The 26,997-nt window shown below is 40.7% G+C and overlaps 1 protein-coding gene across 3 annotated transcripts in view; it reads left to right on the forward strand.

Annotated features, from left to right (window-relative positions):
* The window catches only part of septin9b (septin 9b), a 78,524-nt gene that overhangs the window by 42,347 nt on the left and 9,180 nt on the right, over positions 1 to 26,997 (forward strand). For all 3 annotated transcript variants that reach the window (XM_088302434.1, XM_088302435.1, XM_088302433.1), the window contains exons 3-5: positions 23,201 to 23,392; positions 26,282 to 26,410; positions 26,535 to 26,616. In XM_088302434.1, coding sequence (XP_088158560.1) covers positions 23,201 to 23,392; positions 26,282 to 26,410; positions 26,535 to 26,616 — 403 coding nt within the window. The remainder of the gene's footprint in view (positions 1 to 23,200; positions 23,393 to 26,281; positions 26,411 to 26,534; positions 26,617 to 26,997) is intronic.

Genomic DNA, 26,997 nt, shown 5'->3' on the forward strand with positions numbered 1-26,997 from the left:
TCCTTTTTTTTTTTTTTGTTTTCAACCCCTGACCTCTCAGGCAGGAAGTGTTACCGTGTAGTTTAGTGACTTGTGTTAATCGCCTCCATGTGCGCTGCGCTCTGATTGGTTCTCAGTGAGCGGCCAATCACGCTGCCCTACATTGGGGCCTCATGGCATCAAAAAGTACATTTGTCTTTCTGCAAGCCAATACTTATGCTGTGGGAGCAAGGAGAGAGCAGATGACTGCATTTTCAAAACAGTTAACTCCCGCTTGACATTTGTCAATGGAAAAACTGAGGTCCGTCGCTTCTCGCCATCTGCGAGTGCTTTTTGCACTCGCAAGGTTAACCACCGTGCTTCAATTCAAATTAAATTTACCATAAATTTGTTCCGAGCTATGCTTTTTCGGCTCTTACCAGCGCTAATAAAATAACTCTGACACGTTTGATCTGTAGTTCCCACAAAGAAATAGTAAGGTCAAACACCACTGGTCATGAGTTTCATACTAATAATTGTTTCCTGAGAGCATCAAGGGAAAATATTCCCCATGTTCAAAGCGAGATGGACTGTGGGAATGCATCGTTTGAACGCCACAATTCAAAGGGTTCACTCTTGCAGGAAATTCAAATGTTCACTGTCTTGATGGCTCAGTCGGCACCGTTATGTTCAGAAGTATTTGGACACTGGTAGACCTTTGGAAAAAAATATTATCAACATGCGACAAAATGCGTAATTTCACGTTTATTTTGACATGAGAGGTGTCCGCTAATAATGTAGAAGTTAATCAAACAAAATGCTATAAAAATGCTTTTAATTTGACACGTGGCTCCACAAAGACATAAATCAAATGCAGCTTCTGCAATATTGTGGGTTTTGAGTTTCATTCGTGTGCTCTGTAGATGCCTACAATGTATACTCAGTCACACGGAAACCACAGCCAAGTGTGAACAAGATTTAGTGCAACACTGACAGGAAGGAAACATTTGTGCTGAATGTTGTGAAAACTGCTCCCACTTGTGTTTGTGAGCTAATGGGGGAAAAAAACCTTAACCTCAGAAACAAGGTGATCAAATATGTAACTTGTGCTTTAATAACCACAATCTGGATTAATCTTTGCGTATATATATGATGATAGTTTGCTATTTAGTAATGTTCGCATTTTGGGTGAGCAACCACACAAGGAAGTAGACCTGACCGATGGAGATTTAGGGTTTGGAACGAACTACATATGTTTTCCTGCAACTGGTTGTGACTTCACAGTTCCACGTTAGTCATGTTCACACACACACACACACATATATATGTATATATATATATATGTGTATATATATATATTATAAGAATAATGTGAATCTGCTATTTTAAAGGTGCCACTGGAAATTAATGAGGAATGTTTGGATGAAAAAATGTGCAGCTTTGGCAAAACAGTGGAATTAGAAAAACATTACACGATACGCAGGAATTCTTGAGTTGATGTGGAGGGAGATGAATTTTCAAAAAGTGGTCGCTGCTATGGTGACTATAATTGTTGGTATAAAATTAAATAAATGTAAATGAGTACATTTTTCCAATTTAAAATATGTCTTGCGTCAATAATTGTTGGGAAACATTGCTCGAGAATTCAGAACCCTCAATATTAAACACAAAAACTGACGTGCACACATGTTTGAGATCGAGAACAGACAAGTCAAAAAAGAAATCAACCATTGTCCTGTGCAAACGCACACTCTTGCTGTCCTGTCTTGTGATTAATGTAAAGCACACACATGATTTGAGCCCCACGTGCACAATGTTCCCCATTCACTTTCTCTTGAATGAGGGGTGTGGCTGCGTGGAGTTTGCGGAGTTTTCCCGGCCACCACTTGGAATGGCGGTCACATGACTATGCGAGGGGGCGGGGTTAGTAGCAGCAACAGTGCAGCCTCACCAGCTGGAGCTTGTGATTGAGGAGTGTGCAGCAGAGAGTGGGCGAGAGGAAGAGCAGGAAGGAGAAGAAGAGGGTTGGGTGAGTTGGAGCTGTTCATGTCTCGCCTTGTGCTTTTCTGTCTTTCAACCAGGGGGGAGAGAGATTTATTTTAATGGGAGGGAGAAAGAAGGAGAAGTGGAGTGGAGTTGATTGGTGCTTTGAGTTGTTCCAATGAGCTTGTCAGGTGTCTACTATGGTGGGGAAGTTGAGCTTGTGTTTGGCAGCAGATCAGTAAAACCAAAAGTCTCATGTTTCGCCTTGCTCTCCAGCCCATTGTCTGTGTGTGAGAGATGTTTGAGGGGGGTCATCCCCACCAGTGCTCCCCCACACACTCTCCACCCCATTTGCCCACCCCCTACTTATCCCTCCCTCCTTTTGTGTCTTGCACATGCATGGATAATCAATGTACTTCACTGGGAGGAAGATTGTTACTTCTTGGGCTCCTCAGTTGTGCTTGAATGCAAGTTTGATCCCCCCCAAGTGATGGAAGCACATGCAAAAGCTGCTTTTCTGCTCTGGAAATTTGTGGCAAGGTTCAGGAGGAGTTGACTGGTTCAAACTGTTCCACAGCAGGCACTCCTCCCACCAGTTGCTTGATCCTAATGGAACCACATTAGGTTCCTGTTCATGTCTTTTAAAGCTTTTAGCTTGTCCATAGTAGTGTGTTGTCAACGTCTTCCTTGTTTTTGGCCTCATATCCAAGCCACAATTGAAAATGGAAATTGGGAACATTGGCGATGTGGGGCTCAAATCATGTGTGTGCTTTACATTAATCACAAGAGATGCCAGTAAGCGTGTGCATGTTTACACAGGACAATAGCTGATTTCTTCAGTGACTTGTCTACTGGGAAAAAAAAAAGACATTACTTCTCAAGTCCCTCTGTTTTCCAAGCTACGTGTATTTCTGTTTGACATTAGCTACCCATTACAGTGTGCCTCATGGGCATCAATTAAAGTTACTCAGACAGTGTTTTGTATTGCGGTAATCAGATCAGCTCACTGTTTGTAAATCACTTAACAAACAATTATTAGAGTTGTTTGCAACCAGCATGAGTTTAACAGTTTTTTATGGATTCAATTAAAGGGCTGTTATTATTATAAAGACATTTTAGTTTCAGCTAGTAATGACCAAAATAAACACACACTAGTCTGCTCCACAGTCTCCAATTTGCTGCAGCAGTCTGTTAACTTGACGCCCTCAGTCTCCTCCACTGCAAATTTGCTGCAAAATTGTATCATTTAAGGATACATGGTACTGTAAGACTTGACCCTCAAATCCACTGGTGAAAGGAGACTTTGATCTCCCCTCTTATTTTTTTTAATAATTGCTTCAAGCAACAAGGCATAGCCTATGGATGAATGAGGGGAAAAAATGTTGGTTTATTATGTTTATGAATGGATAGTAAACATGATTATCCCTATTTTTTAATAATCACTAAAGTGGTCAGAAAAGTTGAAAAATATAGTGGCAACTCGCTAATTTGGTAACACTGACTATGCTTTTGTAAACGAGCCCCTTTCCGGTTGTAGGTCTTTTGTTATTGTTAGTGATGCAGTGCATGTCAGCAGTCGATGAAAGATAAAATGTATTTAATTCACTTTAATTTGATTAAATTCTTTGCTGATAAACAGGTCATGAATATTTAGGTTGAAACATTTGGGACAAAACCTACGTTTTCTTTTGGCTTTTCACCACAGGTGTCAAACTGATCTTCGAGGTCCGTTATCTTGCTAGTTTTATCCTTTCCCCTCCACCAACTCCAGCTCTTCAGCAAGCTGTGCAGGAGCTTGATAATGATCCTGATAATTTGAACCAGGTGTGTTGAAGGAAAACATGTAGGATACTGGCCCTTGAGGCCCGCAGCTTGACACCTGTGATTTACAAGGTCAAGATTTGGAAGCCGATTGAGTTTAAAAAGAAAACTACACTGTGTTCTAAATTATTATGCAAAGTACCTTTTACTCTCTTTCCCATGAATAATTGATACAAATGTCAGTGACTATCATTTTCAAGTCATCAGCCGTTTATTTCAAATTGCATTGTATATGTCCTAAAAGATAAGAGTATTTTTACAATAAATAAATGCAATAATATATTTTAATGCCAAACTATTAAGCACAACAGCATTTTTACATATTAGATGGTCAAATGTTGAATTTTTAGCGTTATAAGACGTTCCCCAAAATGCGGAAAATCATTAAATACACCGAAAATGGCGGGTACCTGACATCCCCCTAAAATAAATAAATAGATAAATAAATAAATAAAAAATATTGGGGGAAAAAAAATCCAACTATGTATGCTGAGAAACATTTGTTTATTAATGATGGCAGCAGAGAACGTCTCAGGACGGAACATGATTGTGTTGCTTTAATCGGCAAATCACAACCGCTGACCGACTTTGCATGAAATGAAAAATATCTGCCGACCCTATAGAGCCGATCAGATTTGTGCAACGTCTAATTCCCTTGGCATTTCAGGGTGAGCATTTTAGTTGGGAACAACGAGGGCATTTTTAGAATTTTCTTTTCTCTTGTTTTGGGCCCCTGGACCAAAAACCTTTTCTCAACCCTGCTATACAGAGTTAATACGGGCAATCACCTCTTGTTGGACAAAAAAGTGTCAAGATAGAAACATCTGTTCCCACTCACCCTTGGATTGCTGTTGTACAATATTTGGTGGAAATGAGTCATTTGAGATGATTTTCATTTGGCATTAACTACTTGGGCAAGGCTGCTACATATATTGAAATCCTCTCCCGGAGGCCTTAGGCAGTTTTCCACTCACTAAACCTTACCCCCCCTTTATTATCCAGAGAGCCATAAAGGAAACCAGTTGATCAATGCGAACGTCCAGCCATCCATTTTCTGTAGCGTTTGTCCTCATTCAGGTTGTGGCTAACTGGAGCCTAACGAGTCAAACGCAGGTCATTGCGAACAACACGTTGTAATCAAGTCTGCAGACAGAAAAATTTGATTTTTAAAATCAATGTTGGTGTTCGTGGAGGGTTTCGAAGTCTTATAAATAACAGCCGTTGAACTCTTGATTAACTCTTCTGGCAACTTTTACATAATTCATTTTCACATTTGATGTTTACTAACATGAACAAGGTTGATTTATTTATTTTTATTTCCATGAGATATCATACTGTACTTGACAGTGGTTCAAAAGTTCAGTTTGTTGCATTATGATGAAGAAAAACCCGCTCCAAGCCCTGACAGCCTTTTCCACTTTCCACTTGGTGTTTGTGTGATTTAGCGTGCACAACTTCCGCGTAAGGTCTGAGCTATGCGTTGTTTAATAGTTCCCCTTCTGGCTGTACCCTGTGACTTCCCTTTCCATGTGTCTCACATATGAATAATCATTGTCAGAGAGTCTGCATCACAGCACCACCGAGACCTCTCAACAGCGTTGGCCTTTTCTTTGTCAGTCTCTCGAGGGCCGTTTACATGAGTAAAGGGGAAAAAAACACTGTTATTTCGAGCGTTTGTTTGGAGATAAATTGTGTTTTAAAGGAAATGCAACTATTTTAGAATTTTTGTCAAAGGTTTGATTAAGAATGCAAATTTTGTGAGAATTATATTTTTTTGCTCTTGGGGAGCGCGATTTGGATATCCAAAATTGAAACGTCATGTGCTCAATTCCGAATCATGCCTCTTCCAAATGTGGATGAAAATCCGATCCTTACTGAATATAATGTAGTACAGTTGTACTACATTGATGCAATTTTAACATTATCAAATTATGCAGAACGATGACGTGTATTCCACTCAACACACTAGCATTTGTCTAAATGGGAAAAAAAAATGCAAACAAACTACAGAAACGGGGTCGTGCAATTTGTAGGAGTTTCCTTCGCGTGTACATGACACTTTGAATGGACATGGAAGTCATTATATTGAAGCTGGGTACTTCTTAAAAATGTCATGCCATCGTTCTCATAAACAGTCTTTGAAAATTAGACTACGGGAAAGTCATCAACTAATGACACAGCAGGCAAATGACTGATATTTTAAATTATTATGATTATTTTTTTATTTAATTTAATTTTTATTTTCTTTATAGGAAAGTGAAAACTTCACATGATTTTTTTTTGTTTTTGTTTGCGTAAACATGTGCATAAATTCCTTTGTTGTTATTTTACTGCTTTGTCATATCTCATCATCCTCTAGCCAATATGGACCCCTCCATTGAGGGCTCCCCAATTGAACTATTGCGGTACAGGTCATTATCCATGCTCTCTCGGTGAGGAAATCAGAATTTCTACCCCCACAAAGTTTAAAACACTCCGCGGTCCAGCACAGGGCTGAAAGATGAAAAAGGCCAGGAGCATTCTTTCAAGCTTTTCTGAAGCACCGATGCCAATCTGTGGCAGCTGTGGGTATCGTTGACTGCTTTCACTCAGCTAGATTCGATCAGTTGGCCATAGAATGCATAGAAACATCGCACTTCTTTTGAAAACAATTCCTAAGACATTCAGTTCTAACATGCAAGCCAGTTACTCTCAGATTTAAGAGTAATCCCTTCCAAATTGCGTGTGTGGTCCAAAAGTTTTAGGTCCCTTCCTGTAAGACGGAAAACATGCGAGTATATTTGGATGGATCACAACTGTTTTGTTGTCAGAGTTAAGCCACTTTTTCAACGCAGCCCATTATGTTTTGCAAAACACTTTCATCATTTTTTGGCCAAGGTGACTGCAGTGTAAATTCTCCAAAGTCTCGACCTGTATTTTATTATTTTTTTTTTTTTTAAATATGCAGATTCTTGTGTGACTCTGACATGTCTCCAGAATGCAAATAGCAAAGAATGTTACTCGCCAGTTACTTGCGATAAACCGTCATTAACATGCAACAAAGGTTATTTAATGTGCTTGCACACCTGCTTCATTTTTTATTTGCAATAAAAAATAACATTCTTTCCTGACAACGTTCAAGAAAATACACCATAAAACCTTAGAGAGTGCTCAATTGTGCATATTTTAATCCTGTGCTCACATGCAAATAAACGCACTCACCAAAATTGAGTAGAAGCAATAAGAAATAAGAAAGAAAAAAGTTTTTCTCTTAGTGTCTTTGTATACGTAATAGAAAAAAAAAACATTATCATTATCCCGACAGTAGTGCTAATTTTATTCACATTTTAATATGAAATGCATTTTACTTATTCCTGTATTTATTTCAAATATTTTATTTATTTATCATAACCGCCTTCTTTCTGGGTCATCCATCTTTTTCCTGAACGGGCAGTCAGTGGAATGAGCCTCCCCTCTTTTTATAGTTACACTAACGGACCAATATTGTAAAAGAAAGCGAGAGGGAAATATGTGAGGGCAGACCAAGATAAATACAGTACATGCACACCTTCAGGAAAAGGGAAATTCACTCAAGGTGAACCTGGGCAAAAATCCAGGGGTTTCCTCTCATGAGCCATGTTTTTTTTCTAAATAGCAGACGCTTATGAGTGCAGACATTGTTTAAGGCTTGTCAGTAATCATTTGAGTGGAAGCGCAGATCAGCAAACCTGGCCAGACGCTCACACCATATGAGAAGAAACATTGGTCTCTCATACGACAAAAACATCTTCGGTGTGTCTTTAAATCATTTAAATGCTGTCAAACAGTCAGAGTCCCTCCATCAAGGATTCATTTGTTATTATCATGTGTGCGATAATCTAAACGCCATTGTACATGGACAGGAGATTAAAAGTTATTAACACCATTTTATGTCATTGCAGTCCCATCATGCCACGCCACAGCAAACAGTGTGTGACTTTTCTGTGGATTTTTCTTTCACCAGTAGGGGCGCTCTATAGTTCAGGAAATACGCTAAATAAATGTTGATTTTTTTTTTTTTTTTTTTTTTTTTTTTAATATTTTTTTTATTTTATTTTTTCCCCCTTGGTTCTGTTCTGTTTTAATTAGCAAAGTTGTTTGTACATGCAGTAGACAACTAATCTTTCTCAGCATAGAAAAAACTTGATGTACCGCAAGCATCACAATAACTTGGATGCCTTGGCGAGCATTTGTGTTCATCTTCTCAACTTGACTTTGATGTCTATTGTTGCTATTAAAAACAGTTTTTGAACGTGATCATAGCTTCATTGTAAAATTAGTGGGAAAGACATTTTGCTCATTCAAACAAATCCTCACACCTGTTGGAATTTATCTTTATATCAATGTTAGAATTTAACTTTAACCCAATGTAAACTCAAATTAGTAATCTGACTCCAATTTGCGACCTTACCCAACTCCCACTCATCCAACAATATGCGCGCTCGTTCTGCAATAGAAAGGTATCAGGAAGCCGGCATTTTCACACACGAAGTGGATTTATTCCCAATACAGATTTCCTACATGGCACCTAGATCTCGGATCCCTCTCAATACAAGTCTACACCTCTCTTGCCACCAGCGAATGTGTTCTACCCCCGAGTTGCCCAGTCCTGATTCATACTATACAACATGCAAAATGGCACAGACAAAGGCATCCTGGCATGATTCTATTGGCTATGTGTATTGCAGTTAACTTTAGCTCGCTCTCATTGGTCTTTCTCCTCCCGCCGAATCCCGTGGCTCCTCCTGCGTGCGATTCCCCCGATGGCCGCTCCTTCCCGGAGTCATCTCGTCTCGCTCAGCACCTTCGGTTTCTAAAACATTCCATTCTTGCACAACCCCCGCAACCAGTTTCTCGCCACCAGTCACACTCTCAGCATTTTACAATATCACATTTTCATACATTGGATGCACCAACATCTAATGAACTATGTTAAGCTCAAACTCTTATATTCCTTTAATAGTCAAAAGTATGAAATCCTTTAAGTGTAACTGAAGTTTAGACCATGCTAATGACCAGACATTCAGGAGAGGAATGCAGGAAGATTAGATCACAGCTGCACCACAGGAGGTGTGAACGAGACCCCTCTGAAACAATGGACTTCCATGCCAGGATCACAAAAGTGGCTCCGAGCCGTCTAACCTTTGTTCAGTTTTAAATTGACTGCCATTTACATTATCCTTTAATCCCTCTCATGACCTCAGACATCTGAGGTCATCACTAGAACACCTTGTTTCATTGCTGCACACGAGCTCGACATCACTTGCCATAAAACTAAAACACATCAAACAATTAGTAAAAGAATAAGAATCAGTAGAAAATTTCCTTCCCTCCTTATGGCCTCAGGTCCCCGAGGCCATCTTTCCATACTCACATCCTGGACTCCCGGAGGGCCACGCTACCTCCGCCTCCTGGGGGTCCTTTTGAGGGATCATCATGTACTGACCCCCAGGAGGGAGTGGCCCCAACGTGCGTTCTATTGTCTTAACAGTTAATGATCTGATACATGGAATACAGCAACATCCGCATAACACCATAATAGCGGCAAACACAGTGATAGAAATCAGTACTGATGCAATCAGGCTTTTATATTTACCAAAGATGTTGAACCAGTCAGAATACCAACTGGTGTCCACACCTGAGTGCTCCTTCATTTTGTTACTTAGCGTGCGCAGACCCTCCAATGCCTTGGTAAGGCGACCGTCAGGAGATGTATTGTTGGGAATCAGAGTACAACACTGATCCCCAAAATACCACACACCCCTCCTCTTTCGGCTGACAACATATCTAAGCTTATTCTGTTCTGGAATGCCATAAGAGACGTGGCAGCCAATTGCTCATGCACTGCCTGGAGTGCTGAGGTGGTAAAATTCGCCAATCGTTGGACATTATAGTGAACATAATTAATCCGGTCCACATTTTTGTTTACTGTAACGAACAGGAAAAGGCTCTCCCATCCTGCCGCAATTTGATCCACCAATTTATACTCGTCAGGGATCCCTCTTGGAACTCCAATTGCATCTATATACGTGGGATCTCCTGCATTCAACCATTCTTGCATGTCCCTTCTCTTCCTGTTAAGGAAGGGGATTCTTCCCCATTGTCCAACACCTTCCCACTCCATTTTGGCCAGATCTAAGGCTGTCACACTAACTGGCATGATCAGCGTTACCAGGGCGCACTTACCTGAGGCATTGGTGGGAAGCCTATCGTACAGCACTTTCTCTCCACACCACAGCCAAACATCATCACGAGCGAGAGGGATTCCTACTGGCAAAGACACATTTTCATTACACCATGACTCCTGGAGATTTCCAATCCCAGGACCAGTCCCATTTAACTTTTAGGCAGGTGAACTTTTGTTTTGCAACTTGGGTGTCAAAAATAGGCTCTTTCTTTTTTATTCCCACATCATTCCATGGGTGTGTCCAATTAAAATTGTACCCAAGTGTTCACCTGTGTCGGTTGTTTACATTTCAGATTTAGCAGTAGTTGTTGTGTCTGTGTCAGCGTCTTACCATCATCTCGCTCTGCTCCATACCATACCATTCCATTACATGCTCCTTTCGCTCCATCACTTCTGTCATCCCGCATCCTATGTTCAAACGCAAACATCGTCCACACAAAGCACACGCCAGCAGGTAAAATAGTCAATAAGTTAAACATTTGCATCGTCATCGTCTTTGTTCAGACTCGAAAGTGTCTGACTTTGATCCAATTCATGCCATCTACACATTCCCTCTCTTGACCTGCCCGTCCGGGCGGTCAACCCCTAAGCTCAACCATGGCGGGCACAAATACTGGGGCCGGGCGCAACTGTGAGCTATGGTACCACTTTTGTCCTGTAGTTCCCAATTGGATGGCGTGTCAGGTTCTAGCCAGAACTCTAAACTGTCCTTATCAGCGAGATCGAGTCCACCTCCGGGAAAGCACCCGGAGGTTGATGTACGGAGCGAAGGCCGACTCCAGTGATGCTGAGTTCACTGAGTTCAAATATCTAACTGTGTTCCGAGATTACAAATTAAGCCTCGAGCTAACGCTCCAATTTTGACTGTTAATTGACAAATTTTAAAGCAACACAAATGAAATAGTAACCATTTATGCTTAAAATAAAAAATCCCAAAACTATAATAACGCAGATACCGAATTAAACCTCTATTTTTTATTTATTTTTTTTTTTTTTATGGGAAGAAAAGGTGCCCTACAAGACATAGACAGCTCCAAGACCGCTGCAGTCTTCACCTCCTATTGTCTCATGATTGGCTCAATCCACCTACAGGCTGTGCCCACACTGATTCTGTCAACTGGGGGAGGGGGTAGAGACAGTAAAAACATCGCGGAGCTGTGGAGCCGAGCCCCAACTCAGTCGGGCCCTGGGTCCACAACACCTCTAGCAGAGACACACACAGAACTACCATTTCCGAGCGACCCTTCCCTGGAAATTTTGAATGTTCCCAAAACCAAAGAATTTGTAGTCGGTGCTGATATATGATCTCCCGATTGTGCAACAACTATGGGGTCTAGATCTCTAGTATGATGACGCTCATCAATATTCAATGCGATTTGTGGCTCGGCGAAAGTAAACGATTCATACCATTTCCGCTGCTCAGGGACAAGGCACGCGTGCGAGGCAACGCCAGTAGACATAACAAATATATAATTCTAACGCAAGATGCACTCATGACTAAATTTGGATGAGTGCATTTTTGATAAACCAAATCATGTTTGTGATCACATGTACAATGTGATATGTCAATTGGTGAATTGAAAGGGTGGCGGTTGCTAAACCACTCAGACCAGAGCAAGAACAGGGAATACCCACCGCGGGAGGATGGGAACCAGGTTTCAGAGCTGCCCTCAAATGTTTCAGTTCAGTTTAGCCACTGGGAAGGAAGCGAGCACGACATATGCTCCCTCCAACGGATGTGCACAGTCAAGTTCAGTCCCATCCGGGAATGCCACTCGAATTCCAGTGTTCGTTCAGTCAATGGCAGTGACTCAGGCACTCTTGAGAGTCCACATGGCTCAGTGGGGGTTGCGGAAGGAGCTCATAGCTCGCCCCAATATCCAGCACCATCGAAAACTTGTCCATCCACCGTCCCCGGACTGCTAGGACCTGCTAGTCCCCGAATGCTGAAGCTCCGCTGCCCCCTGTCATGGAATGGGGTACGAGCGGGTTTGTGTCAAGTGCGTTGGGAGTGGGTAACGGTGGCGCCCCCTGCGCTGGTGGAGCTCTTTGTGACAGATATGGCACCGGAGGATGGCACATTCCAGAAAGTGGCTCGGCATGGACAGCTCATCACCCAGTGACCCCACACCCCGCAGCAAGTGCACACCCCACTCACAACCCCCGTCAGTAACCACCCGTACCTCTGTTACTGCAATCCCAACCTCGTTGACTGGCCTGCTATGGACAGCAGCCAGTCTGCTGTGGCGCTGCGTCACCCGAACCTTGCCCAGAAGCAGCAGAAGTGGAAGGAGCAGCTGCCTCCTTTTTTCTTATCTCTCTTGGCCTTCTAAACCTGCAAGTACAACAATTTTAGTCACGCTCCTTAATCCAATCCCATATATTCCTTTTCTGATGTCGTGCAAAATTAGGTACAAAATGTGTTCTACTTAGGCCGATTAGCATTATTTCATTCATGGACTATTTCGCCTGATGTCTGCCACTGGAAGGTGCACGCCCTTGTGGACGGCCAACTGGAACAGCTGTGTAATGTCGACATTATTGGATGGGTCACTGCCGGAAGTCTCACTCCATTCATGTCTCGCCCTGGCCACATAGACCAGGCCTGTCTCCCTTTTCCCCACCTGAAAGACACAGCAACATCGACCCCAACGGGCCAGAAATATCTGATGCACGGCACAGCCAATCTCACCTGAGGTGTCCCCATTTAGCTGGTGACCATCATGCTGGTCAGCAGATCTGGCCTCGGCCTCAAGTGAGGATGGTTCCTCTGAAATAAATTTTGTCCCGCCTGTAACTCTGTATAAACCTCTTAGTCTGGTGTCTTCTTTGTAGGAGATTTCAACCAACGTGACCTCTTTACAACGTGTGACCTCTTTACAACATGTCGAATAAACCAATGTTGACCTTTCTGCTATCTTTACAGCTGTGAGAGCTGTTACTAACGCCTCCTTCCCCCTTGGGTAATTACAAATGTCTTATCTTCAAACTTCCTACAAGCACCCAGTATCCTGGCTTCACCCATTTTGTGCCCCTGCTGGGAGACAGAAAGATCCTTGTCACTCTAAATTTGCGCCTTTCCTTTGTTTTCCTAACACTTTTCACATATGGTCAACTAAAGTTGCTTCAACCTCTATTTCCCATTTGTTCTTAAATTTGAGGTATTCTATAAGTTCTTCCAAACAGTGTTTTACAATGTCTTAGTCCTAAATACAATGAACTACGTTACAATGAAAATATCAGAATAACATTCATACATCCAACATGAGACACGTGCTTGAGACCACTTCAGGGTCATTTTTGTCTGAAATATCTCCTCTACAACAACTTACCCTTGCGTTAAGTGAGTAATTTTCCATAAAAACAGTGCCACTAATTCGACATTAACTTCAAGTATCACTGCTGTGGTGCTGTATTATATGGAAAAGTCTAAACAATCCAAGAAAATTTTGCCCTATCCTGGACTGGGTGTGTGTTATCTAGTCGCGCATCCAATGTGAATATGTCTTATATCTCCCTCCTTGTTGAGGAGAACCTCTGGGATGGTAGTGGTGAGGCGCTATTTGAAGCAGTCTCTGGCCTTCTGGTCACACTGGTCACATGTCACCTCAAACCTGTGGACAGAACTGGACGAGTGGCACTTGCCAGTGAGAATGAGAAGGGGTAAATTATCTTCCTTCCAAAACTTTCAGTTTTGCATAAATTTTGTGTAATAACGTCAATCAATCATTCACTTGATGCTTGAATTTAATTACTCCAATCTATCTCCAAAAACAATTTCAAAATCAATACTCGGGAGTGCAATAGGGATTCAGGTTGATCAGGCCTGTCCACCCATCGCATCCTAAGTACTGTAAGGGCTTGCCGGTGACCTCAAACAATTTTCTGTCCTGAGGCCCGTCCCTACAACATTCACTCAAACCACATATGCATACAAACACTTTTCTTTCACACTGTCATTCACCAAACGATACTTTCCAATTCCACACAGAGACCCCTCCCTTGGCGCGTCCGCCTTGATTTCACTGAGATTTGTGCTGGCAGATCCATAATTTTGCCTTAATTTAGCCAGCGTATGCCAAAATTTACAACTGTGGGTCTCTGGATTTTCCCATTCACTCCCCGTGAAGTTGTTTCTCCTCTCCTGGACGCAGCTGACGAAACTGCACCTGTGACATCAAACAGCTCATAGATGCGAATGTTAGCAGTCTGGTATTTATGGAATGATGTCATATCCTCTAAAATTGTCATGTCAGCGTTCGCGTCGTACAGTCAAACAAAAACATCTGTCTTCCACCTTTGTCACATTTAATACACATCAGTTAATAAATCATCTACAAAACTATTTAGTCCAACTTTAAATTTGGTAAACCAATCTCCAATGGCTAGATATTCCCCTTTCCAAAGAATTTCTTTCAACATGTTCATAGAATACTTCACTTAAAACTTATCCCAAAACCATAATCCCTTTGCTTAAAATTTAAATTTTAATAAGATTGTCGCCGCCCTGCTGTTCCTCAGGCATCCCCTGCATGTTTCAGTGTTTAACTTGTGTTCTAATTCCCTGCTAATTTGTATTTATTGTTAGGTTGAATACATATATTTTATCCCGTACCATACTACACTAGCACTGTAAAAAAAACTGCTCCACACCTCAATGAGAGGCAGATGCCTGAAGATTAGATCAACGTCTGCAACATCGAGGGGGGTGCCGCGACACACCTCTGAAACAAAAGGACTGTGACCTTCTTACGAGAGCACCAAAAGGCATATCTTCCTTTTCAATCAGTTAACGACTGCCATTGATGCCTGTTTTTCCTCTTGTGTCTGAAATGTTTACATGTTCCTGCTGGTGCTTCCCCCCCCGGGGCCAGCATGGGCGTCTCCACACTCCCCTGCTGTTCTCCGCGCACCCTCTCTCTCATTATTCACAGCCTGTTCGATCAATTGTATGGTCGCTGGTGCCATCCTTGAATCGTTATCTTTTGCATCTCAAACCATTCTGCTCCCCCCCCATTAATGGCGCCGTCGGATCGGGCGGCGGCTCAAACACATACTGTTGCGAGTCTGGCAACTGTGGATAAATGCCTCTCAGACATTCCGTCTTTTCTTCCACTTTTTCAATCACTTCATCCTCCTTCTCTGACTTCCTCCCCCTACTTTGGAACGGGCATCTAACTTCAAAGAGCTGTTAACTCTTTGTTAGAGCACACTCATGATTTTACGATTACACCTATACTCATTGCCTTCTTTAAAATCTTTCTCACTCTTATTTTTTTTCCTTTAATTTTCCAAATTCACTGTAGCCTTACCAAAGCCACTCAACCAATCAAGGTATCAAATCACAAACTACAAAGACAGGAACCACCTATGCTCTTGCAAAGGTTTCGCATGCTCTCAAAAGCTTCATTCAATTATGATTTCATAACACCAATCTTTTTTCTTTGTGTCATTTCCATCTGTGCATTTCATTCCAGTTACTAATTACAGTTACCTTAATAGAAAGACCATCAACTAAAGTATGAAACATAAAATATTTATTTCTTCAATTCCTCCTTACAGCAGACCCTAATTCTTATCCTTTTCATTTGTTCAAGTCACACCTTCTTCAATCACCAAACTCTGTCATTCTCAATACTGCCTGTTTCACCATCCTCCTTTCCATGGAACATTAATTGTTCCTTTCTCTTTTCTACACATTCTGCATCTTTTTCACATTCCTTTTCTTTTCTTATTGAACTTCCAATCGCTACACTGACACAATTTCTTCTCTTTTCTCTAGCTTTCTTTCTTTCTCTTTTCTTATTTCATCCCTACTTCATGTTTTTCTTCTCTTTTTTATGTTTCATTTTTATGAATTTATCCTTAATCTCCTTGCCACACCCAGGACCCGAGACCACTATAACACTTCCTCTCCTTCAACATCCTGAAATCCACTCGTGTGTGTCCCAACCACTTCTTACGCAGAACAATTTTAGCCTTCACATTCACACAGCTTCCACACAGACACGTAAATCCCAGATTTTAAACCGTGTCCCGATACGTAAATCCCAGATTTTATACCGTATCTTAACCACGAATAGTTCCAAACTATTCTAGTAGGTAAATCCCAGATTTTACACTACTATCGTCCACACTTTTACACTTATTTATTTATACATTTTAACGCCGTTCCACTCCGCCTTCCTCTTATAATTTAGCGTTGCCAATATGCAGAATTTGAAAAGGATCTGCTTACCTTATGTCACTGTGGGCCCAAGAGGAAGGCCGGTCAGAAGTGTGGCTCCTTTATCCTTTAATCTTTATCAGGTCGTCACCTGGTGTGGACGTGGGCCCCAGGCCCGAGTCTCAGACTCTTGTGGTTTTTCCTGAAGCCCCAGGCTTCCTTTGAGCCCCAGGCTCTTGAAGCCCCAGGCTTCTTTTCTTTTCTTAGAGTCCCAGACTCTCTTTGAAGTCCCAGACTTCTATTACCTCTCATGCATCACGTCGGGGTCACCATAAATTGTTGGAATTTATCTTTATATCAATGTTAGAATTTAACTTTAACCCAATGTAAACTCAAATTAGTAATCTGACTCCAATTTGCGACCTTACCCAACTCCCACTCATCCAACAATATGCGCGCTCGTTCTGCAATAGAAAGGTATCAGGAAGCCGGCATTTTCACACACGAAGTGGATTTATTCCCAATACAGATTTCCTACATGGCACCTAGATCTCGGATCCCTCTCAATACAAGTCTACACCTCTCTTGCCACCAGCGAATGTGTTCTACCCCCGAGTTGCCCAGTCCTGATTCATACTATACAACATGCAAAATGGCACAGACAAAGGCATCCTGGCATGATTCTATTGGCTATGTGTATTGCAGTTAACTTTAGCTCGCTCTCATTGGTCTTTCTCCTCCCGCCGAATCCCGTGGCTCCTCCTGCGTGCGATTCCCCCGATGGCCGCTCCTTCCCGGAGTCATCTCGTCTCGCTCAGCACCTTCGGTTTCTAAAACATTCCATTCTTGCACAACCCCCGCAACCAGTTTCTCGCCACCAGTCACACTCTCAGCATTTTACAATATCACATTTTCATACATTGGATGCACCAACATCTAATGAACTATGTTAAGCTCAAACTCTTATATTCCTTTAATAGTCAAAAGTATGAAATCCTTTAAGTGTAACTGAAGTTTAGACCATGCTAATGACCAGACATTCAGGAGAGGAATGCAGGAAGATTAGATCACAGCTGCACCACAGGAGGTGTGAACGAGACCCCTCTGAAACAATGGACTTCCATGCCAGGATCACAAAAGTGGCTCCGAGCCGTCTAACCTTTGTTCAGTTTTAAATTGACTGCCATTTACATTATCCTTTACACCTCATGTTCTAATGTTCAGTACCAGTCGACAAACACAAGAAGCGGTTGCATCATTCGGGTTAATGACGTGTTGTATATTCCATGAGTCATTTTTCCTAGTTTCCTCTGCTGCTGCTTTTCCTCCCTGAGGGATTTTTATTTTTAACTTAAGCGTGAGATAAAGCTAAACATTACAATATACTATGTGCATTAATTTTATGATAAATGACGACCCAGTATGGCTATTCAGGTCTGACAAAATCAGAGCCAAGGTACATTTCATTAGTGATGAGAGAGTGGAATTGTCTTTGATGGGATCTGTCCACTCATGCACAATTTAAAGCTTAAACTTGTCTCTAGCCATCAAAATGAGCCAGAGCCTCAGCTGAGACTCTTTAAAGTCACAAGGTGAAGACAAAAATCATCTGATAAGATTTTTTTATTTTTTTTTTTATTGGGAGAACACAGTCTGAACATCTCCTTTCAGTTGACACAGTTTTCATTGGGGGAGTTAAATGAAGGAATTTTGTCAGTGGATCAAATATATGCATGTTATTTATTGTGAGGGGTCAGGTGTTGATGATCCAGTGGACCGGGAATGAAATAGTGGAAATAAGATTAATCTGTGCCAGAGTCAGGGATGATGATGACCTCTACAGACTAAAACTTCAAAACGATGGCAGTGTCAAACTTGCCCAGGGAGGATTGAAGTGTGTTTCTGGGCGATGAATCACTTTAATACAAAAAACAGCTGACTTTTGCTGTGCATACAGGGCATATAGAAAGTCTACACACCCTTGTTAAATGCACCGTTTTTGTGGTACAAAAAATGAAGACCAAGATAAATCAAAGCAAAACTTTTCCCGTTACTAATTTGATAAGTTCCATTTGCTGTTGTATCATTGGCATCACGGGTTGTGACTAATGACTCATAGTTGTATTTTTGGGGGGGTGTTCCAATCTCCCTGTTTAGAGTTTTCATATTTTCCCTGGGCTTGTGATGGGTTTCTACTGGTAATCTGTCTTTTTCCCCACAAATTCAAAAACATAGAGAAAGTGTCATGTCACTGTCATCGGTCAGATACTTCCTATGTCCATGTTTGGCAATTTCATATTTTTTAAGAAATCTATATAATTAAGTCTACTACATTGGTCTTTTATATATTTATTTTATTTTATTTTATTTATTTATTTATTTTTATTTATTTTTGTATTTATTTTTACAAATGATTGACTATTACAAAGTGTTAAAAATGGCTTGTTGTCTTAGACAATGCAATGTTTTGGCTCAAAAGTGATGGTTTTGGATATGCTAGGATTCCGTCTGACGCCAGTGAGGACATTATGAATGACTTTTTATTTTTTTAACTTTTTTCTGTTCCATAAATCTTGACACTAGGGAAAAAGCATTAGTATTCTCAATTGTTGTTAATGGTTTTGCATAATTTGTGTTAATGCTGCATTTAGTCAATTGCAGCATGTTTGCCACTACAGCAGCCTGTTCTGGTCAATTTATTTTAGAGGCACAAAGTGCGGTTAATTTTAAAGTGTTGTTCAAATTTGGCGTTTCCACTATTTATAGGAACACCATAGTCTTTCAAGGTATTTTACACCACTGAGTGGTCCAACTGTGTGTTACAACGCTGTGTTCAGATTTGCATGTCTCGCGGTAGTGGTGATATGAGTCACACTTTAAGTCTGTGCTCATTTGTCGCGCGCTTACTCATCTGGAAAGGCCGCGTGTGTGGCAAAGGTCACTAACGCCGTCGTCTTTGTGTCGCATTAGAACGCTCTAATTAAGACGTGACTCATGGGACGCCCCTGCAGCCTTGTCACTTTACAAATATAGTTTTAGGCAGCGGTGGGGTGGTGCTAATGACCAGCTCATTGTAGCCCCCTCCAAGATGAAAATAGGTTTAGCTTTTAGGCAACAAGAGAGTAGAAATAAAGCAGGTCATGCTTGCTTTCATTGCATGGTTGTTTTTGTTGATGCATTTGTCCCTGCCAGTACTTTGCTCTATTCTTAGAAGCACAAATCTATGACTGCAGATGGTCATGGTGTCCAGGAGGCTGCTTGGCCACAGACCTGACGCATGTCAATACAGCTCATTTGTAGTGTCTCGCTCACAAACAACACTGGGGAGAAACCAGTACAGTGAAGGAGTCAGGGAAATGATAGTTGGATAGCCCTTCACGTCCACTAAAGATAAATGGATTTCACTGTCTACATTCCACAATGAGGGTTCCTGGAGGACAGCAACGTGGCTCCAAATCAGCTCCGGCCCACCGCCAGGCACTATTCAGAGGACTCATGTTACAGCGTGGATTAATCAGCATTCCTGAGTGTCAGGATTGCCTTTTGCTTATGACTTCAATGGCCTCCCTGACCTGGTCCATTTAAAGATCTTTACCACCGTAGGGGAGTGTGTTAGTGGCAGTAAAAATAGTGTTTGGCCGTTTGTTTACATAACAATGTTTTTTGAAGCATCAAAATAGAGCAATGCATCTCAAAGTCGACGTTTTTGAAAATGACACGATTATTGTATGGGTCTAAATGCTGAAATCGGTGCACATGCTTATGATGCTTCTCCAGCCAAGTTTCCATTTACGACACTGTTTATGTAACCAATGGCGCCGTGAGCTATGAAGACAAAGGATATTCATTCATTTTCATTTTTTTTTTAAATTTGTTTCAGGCGATAACAAACGAGAACAAAGCAACACAGTCAGGGTCATATTCCAACAACAGAATCCAATAACGAATGATCAAATTGTCAAATTGGCAACAAAAGTCATGTGCCTGTAAGGGAGTGGGATAAAGAAAACTGATTTAATCCCACCCCATTTTTTAATCTAATTGCACATATTAGCTTCTCTGCTACTATAATACCATAATAAGCATGACCAGAGAGCAATATTATATACTGAATCGAGTGGAAACAGAAGAAAACCGTATGTAATAAAAATTAATAATAATAAAAATAATAATAATTATAAAACATTCAATTTGCAAGCGTCTTTCACGACCCTCAAGGACACTGTGCATCAATAAAAGCAATTAAAACCAAACCGTTCAAAGTAAGAAAAAAATAATAATATTCATTCATTCTCTTCAGGTGTCGGTGATGGTTGCTGTTTTTAATTTATTTTTTGGAAATTGTCTTGATATACGATAACTGGTCCTGACCATGTAGCTGTTCCGAGAATGATTGTTCAGGTTTTTGTATATTCAAAATACATATTTTTGATAATACTTGGTCAGACAAACAATTATACTTGTCCTGTTTCTTTTTAAAAGTGACGTCACCAGCTATTGACCTGGCCTGTGTATTGCTGTGTTTTCAGTTGTTTTTTGCAGATCTATGTTTGACCTTAGTTCAAAACAACAAGAAAATAAATAGGGCTGCACCTCTCTAATATTGTGAGAATCGATAATACAATTGAGTATTACATCGATTAATGAAGTAATTACATAAAAAAATATATTTTGCATTACAAGACAGTAATGCAAATACAAAATATGAGGTGAGGTGCAGGTATAATTAAAAAAAAAAAAATATATATATATATATATATATATATATATATATATGTGTATATATATGTATGTGTATACATATGTATGTATGTATGTGTGTATATATATATATGTGTATGTATATATGTATGTATATATGTATATATATATATATATATGTGTGTGTGTGTGTGTGATATGATCCCAATCATTAGCCATTCTGTCATTTACATGCTTGTTTCTGCTATTGTGATAAGTAATCAGAATCCTTTAATGAGCCACAGAGGGGCAATTCAGGTGTTATAGCAGCACACTACAAATTGTTCAGAAAAATAACATAACACTCACACGAAATGGAAAATGGTTGCAATGTAAGAAAATTGTATGGAATCAGTTATTGAAACATTTTAACCAAAAGTAAGCACTCTCTTGTTGTATTGGTTAAATTGTATTCCATTAGAAATGTGGTCATCGTGTTTTTGCTCGTCTGTGTTTGCTGAGATTTGGCCAAAGCACAGTGAGCACATTGATGCGGTCAAGTCGGAGTTCTGAGATGGAAAAACATTGAAAGATACCACAGAAGGCCGCAAGTAGGTGTGGCGCACCCTCGTGTACGGTTTGAAACTACAGCACTTTTGTCTTTTATTGGAGGAGAAGCTAACGGGGATTGACTGCAGGGAACATGAGAACAGCATAGTGCTGTCTTGCTGCATACGGGTGCAGCAAGACATTTTTGGGCCTCAATGAAAACGCCATTTGATACTTGACTATAATGTTCTTTTGAGAACTCTCTGCAGAGCGCCTCAAATCACTTTGTCAGCCAACAAAAAGACTGCAAATCGGTGCTATTGCCACATCCGTCAATATCGTCGACCCTTCATTTGGGATGCTCAAATTCAAGTGCTGTGTCAAAACTTCTACCTTTTTAAAGAATTATATTGCTCCGTTTTGATTGACACTGTTGGAGAGTTATTCATTTTAACAATGTTTATTATTGTGGTTGTAAGTGTGCAGTCGTGTAGAATTGCATCGTGGCATGGCAGCCGTTTCTAATTCCGCTTCTTGAAAAGCCTGTTTATTTTTCCATTTCGAATGATGCCCCATTTATAAGAAGCATGCACTTGTGGGATGGGCGACCGTGTAAGATGTTCCAAATGTTCACTGCCCAATGCCAAACAGCCTTTTCTGCTGTTGCTCTTGACTCGTGTACGGTGTGCTTTGCTTGATTGGATGATTGAAGGCTGAGAAGTAACAGTAAAGTTTTATATTTTAACAGGGGCACTAAACTTCCTGTTTTTGTCATTTGCTTTACGAGACTGTTGGATGGCTGTATCACTTTTTGCAAGATGGCAAAAGAAATCATATTGGAACTATTGAGTCTCTTCTGTGCTCAAGTAAAAGTAGAGATTATGAAATGGACTTGTACTTGTTTGTGGTGCTGGTTTTGTGCCATTAATTTGAAGGCCCTCTGTGCTTACAAATAGCGTATTATTGCTCGCAAGCTTGCTAGACTTCGCACAACTTTTATGCTATCAAACCAATGTGTTCCTGCAAATTCAATTTCCGGTGTTTACTAAGTCACAAAAGACGCTAAAGATGCTAATGAGGGATCTTCTACCAGTAAATTATAGACTTATATTGGTGACGGTGTCAATCAAACCTTATTTTATTAGTAAAGGCAGAATATATGACAACACTTGGCTTTATTAGATTGTGCAAGTGTAAATATTGTGTGGCTTTTGCAATAAAATGTTTTGGTGTGTGGCGTTGGTGCTTTTGTGACATCAATTTGAATGCACAAAACTACCATATAATATTGCATGTAAACGGTGTACATTCAACTTCACGTGCGGTTTGCACTGAGAGAAAACTCCGTGGCTTTTGTGCCATTTCACAGGAAGCGCTTACTTCTCCCGCAGATGGTTTCATGTGTTACATACCAGCGCAGTTGGCACTGTTGCGCAGGTTTCATTTTGCTTGTTGCAACAGTCCCTGGGCACATGCTGCACGTCGCGTCAATCTTGCTACAGATCCTCTCAATCGAGAGGTTATTCATGATCTGTAGTTTGCAGCATCGGCCTTGTTCAGTTTTCGAAAATCTTAAACAAAGTTGCAAGACGCTGGAAACTTGGGTTGCTGTGTGCAGCAATAACTTCAAAATATTGGGTGAAATGTCTGCTTGGTTTATTGTCATCTGCTGATTCATTATTTACCGTACAGTTTAGTTAAAGTAAAGTGGACTGGAATGAGGTTGTATGATAGTAACACTAACTGAAACTGTCTTTTTTTTATGTAAATGGGAGATAACCATCTCCGGTATGAAAGTTGGCTAATCTTCGTCAATCGTCTCTCCAAACTTTCCTCAGGGTCAGAAGTCAGTCTGAGCCACAGCAACATGTCCGAGTACACCAAGCCACACCTCCCCAACCCGCCGCACGGCAAAGGCGACAGGGCCCACCATGGCGGCGACTTCAGCTACGTTGGCATCGACGCCATCCTGGAGCAGATGAGGAGGAAGGCCATGAAGCAAGGTTTTGAGCTCAACATCATGGTTGTGGGTGAGTTGAACGGATGGTGAGAAATGGAATCATCATTTTAGCATTGGGCACGGTGGGAAAAGTGGTTAGCACATCCACCTCGCAGTTCTGAGGTTAGGGGGATCCAACATGGTGTTTTCAAGGTTTCCTCATGCTTGTGTGGGGTTCTTGCCGGTGCTAGTAAAAACAACATCCTTCTTTGCTTAAATGAAGACTAAATTATGCTTACGTATTAATGTGAGTTGGCTGACCACCAGCCCAGGGTGCATGTCAGCTAGGGTAGGTTCCAGCTCACGTCGTGAGAACCTAGTGAGGATAATCGCCAGACTTCCAACGAGACACGTTTTCCCACTTAATAATCCTAACTTCAATATGACGAGTTTGTGTGTGGCGTTGGCGTGAATGGCCCACCTGCTCTTGACATTTAACTCAGCCCGAAACACCACGCTAGGTAAAATGTAATTAATTTAATTATTATATATTTTTTTTTGTGCTTCATTCATGAAAAAAAATATATTCGTAGAGTAAGGATATAAAAACAAAATGGTACACCGTACATCCAAGTGTAATTCTTCTTAACAGGAATTCAACCCACAAATCTAGATAGAATCATTTCTGCTGTCCTGTTCCGTGCGCTGTCATGTTCCCTCGCATTGGCGTGCATTTGTGTCGGTGTCAAATCAGGAAGTGCTGTGGTGGTTGTGGTTCAGTAAGAAGTAATGTATTAAATTCACGCAGCTTTCGGCTCACCACTTGTCTGGGTCAACATTTTATGCATTAACAGCCTCCGACCATAACTCATCGAGTTCACCGGCCTTGTTCCTTGGTCATGCTTTTGTTGGCGAGAGCGGATATTTCTCGTAAAAATAATTCAAGACGACTTTAACTGCTCTCCAGACTCCACAAAGCACATGTGGTCATTGCTAAAGCCACGCTTAGTCTCAAATAAATGACTTACCTTTCAAGCCGTCCTGTCCTGTAGCTGCACAAACAGTTACTTCATTATTTTTTTTTCATTCTTTGAAACAGCCGCACATGTTTCCAATAAACCCCAAAGCTGTCGTTTTTTCTTATGTGTTTACAACAGTTATTGACTCAGCACTCAATTGAATAAAAATAATCACATGGTATCCATTATGAATATTTTGGGGTTTGGGCTGCCACATTCCAAAATGTGGAACAAAGCAGTTCTTTTTATGGATGAACTTCAGGGCATAATAACGAACACGCAGTGCTTAACTCTGCACGGAATAAGCAATGAGGACATAAATATAAAGATAAGTGCAGTAGACTATTAACAGAGTGTGACGCAAACAGACTTGCAGTAAGACTCGAGCGTGTCCCAATACTTATGGTGCCAGTGCGTGTAGATGTTCGCGGCGAGCTCTGTCGAATTTTGACTGGATAACTGCTACGTGCGTTTTCGCTAATTGTCAAAGTTGAGCGTTTTTATTAACATTTAACCTCTTCGGAGGGGGACGGGGGTCCTGTCTTGTGAAAATGAGCATCTTCTAACTCCACCTGAAAGGCTTTTGTTACCATGACAACTAGGGGATGGAGCTTGGAGGCTAAAATGAGGCATGCAGCTTCTATTTGTGGCGTATAAGGCCAGAGTAACAGAGAGCAATGTTTATAAGTACACGTGTGAGGAAAGGGGAAAAAAAGGACAATTAACGCAAAAAATACAAAAAAAAATATCACATAAAAGAGAACAGCAAAAGAAAAAGTTAAAACGGGTTAACCCAATCATTGATAATAATTTATCCGCTTATAAATGCCGTACATATTTGAAAAGGAGTAGGTAGGTGTATAAAGTTTTGCATTCCTACCCCTTTAATCTCCATTCCATCATCAATAAAGTTCTTTATCATTTTAATATTCTATCACCATAATCTACAATATAATATCATATGAGCTGTGCAAGTTATTACCGATGCTCCTTGTGGGACAAGACTTTTAACTGTCTTAGAAGCTATTCAAAAGAAAGTCAACAGTGGAGTTGAATTTGGCTGAATTTAAAATCAGAAGGTTTGGACGTTGGACCTGGCATCCCACAGGGGTCAGTGTTGGGGCCCAAATTGTTTCTATTATATATTATTGATTTATGCAAAGTGTTTCATTTATTTGTGTTTTATTAGCTCGCAGAGGTTGACTTCTTGTAATTTTATTTTGGTTCAAAACACTATGCTACTGAAAAAAAAGTTACAGGGTTCATGGTGGTGAGCCCGGCACACATTATTTCTATGTATATTATTTCATTAAGATTGGGAATAGTTTGTTCCAAATCAGGACATATCCCACCGTTGACCATTCAGAACACATTATGTTTGATATTAGTAGTTGTTCCGTCTTTCACCTGATTTTAATTTGTTCGACCTGCTAGGTTTGGATTTTAATTCTTACAAAGTGTTAACATCACAAAACCACCAGGTAACAACACATCTGCATTCCTATTGCCTGACAACTGTATTTCCATATCAAAGTGCAGTTCAAGTCAGCTGTACGGAAATTGAGATCATGTATCACGATGAACCTCGTTGCAAATGTGTTACATTTTACTCATTGCTGCAGGCCGACTCTCAGATTTGAAGCCGACATGTGCCAACTTGCCTTATCACCTTGAGTGCAAATGAAACCCGTGCTTAGATGTGTTGTTGAATCACAATTTTTATAGGAATTCTTTACTACAGGCATGGTGAGCTTTGATATTTTTCTTTGCTGGCCAGAAGATTGAAAGCCATACCTTGGAAAATTTAATTGCAGTTAAAAATGACAATTTGTAGTTATACATATATATATATATATATATATATATATATATATATATATATATATATATATATATATATATATATATATATATATATATATATATATACTCATCTGTTTGTGTGTGTTTATGGTGCACAGGACAAAGCGGCTTGGGCAAGTCCACTCTGATGAACACGCTGTTCAAATCGAAGGTGAGCCGCAAGTCGGTTGAGCCCAACGCTGAGGATAGGATCCCAAAGACCGTAGAGATCAAGTCCATCAGTCATGGTGAGTCATCGCTCGTACACTGGACTGCATGGTCGCCAGTCAATCATCACAAGAAACCTCTCCACAAAACCCCATTCACACCTATGGACAAATTAGAGCTTTCAATTCCCCTTTCTGTGTGCAGATATTGAGGAGAAAGGCGTGAGGATGAAGCTGACGGTCATCGACACACCAGGCTTTGGGGATCAGATCAACAATGAGAACTGGTGAGGCAAAATCACAACGTCTTCACGTCATTTCCTTAATACAGCTTAATCACACGTGTGGAATTCATGCGCAACTCTGTCCATATTGCTCAACAGTCACATTGAGCGGACGAGTTTCTCTCCAACAACTATTAGGTCTGCATTGATCCTTGAATGTTATGGTTTCAAAGCATTAATCTTTACAATGCATTTTCCGTCAATAGTAGCTTGTATTGAACTTTTAATAAAAATCAAAGTGTGAAATAAATCCTTGCTCATCCTTGAGTTCTGCATTTTTGTCAGTGTTTTACATGGACTCTAGAATGTAAGTCAATGCAGTGATGAATCGGAATCGAATCGTATCGTTAGGTACCCATAGACCCTTCAATTCATCCCGTTGCA

The sequence above is a fragment of the Idiotropiscis lumnitzeri genome, chromosome 8 (genome assembly GCF_059441095.1).
Source record: "Idiotropiscis lumnitzeri isolate Australia: NSW breed Sydney's pygmy pipehorse chromosome 8, RoL_Ilum_1.0, whole genome shotgun sequence".
In the NCBI taxonomy this organism is placed as follows: domain Eukaryota; kingdom Metazoa; phylum Chordata; class Actinopteri; order Syngnathiformes; family Syngnathidae; genus Idiotropiscis; species Idiotropiscis lumnitzeri.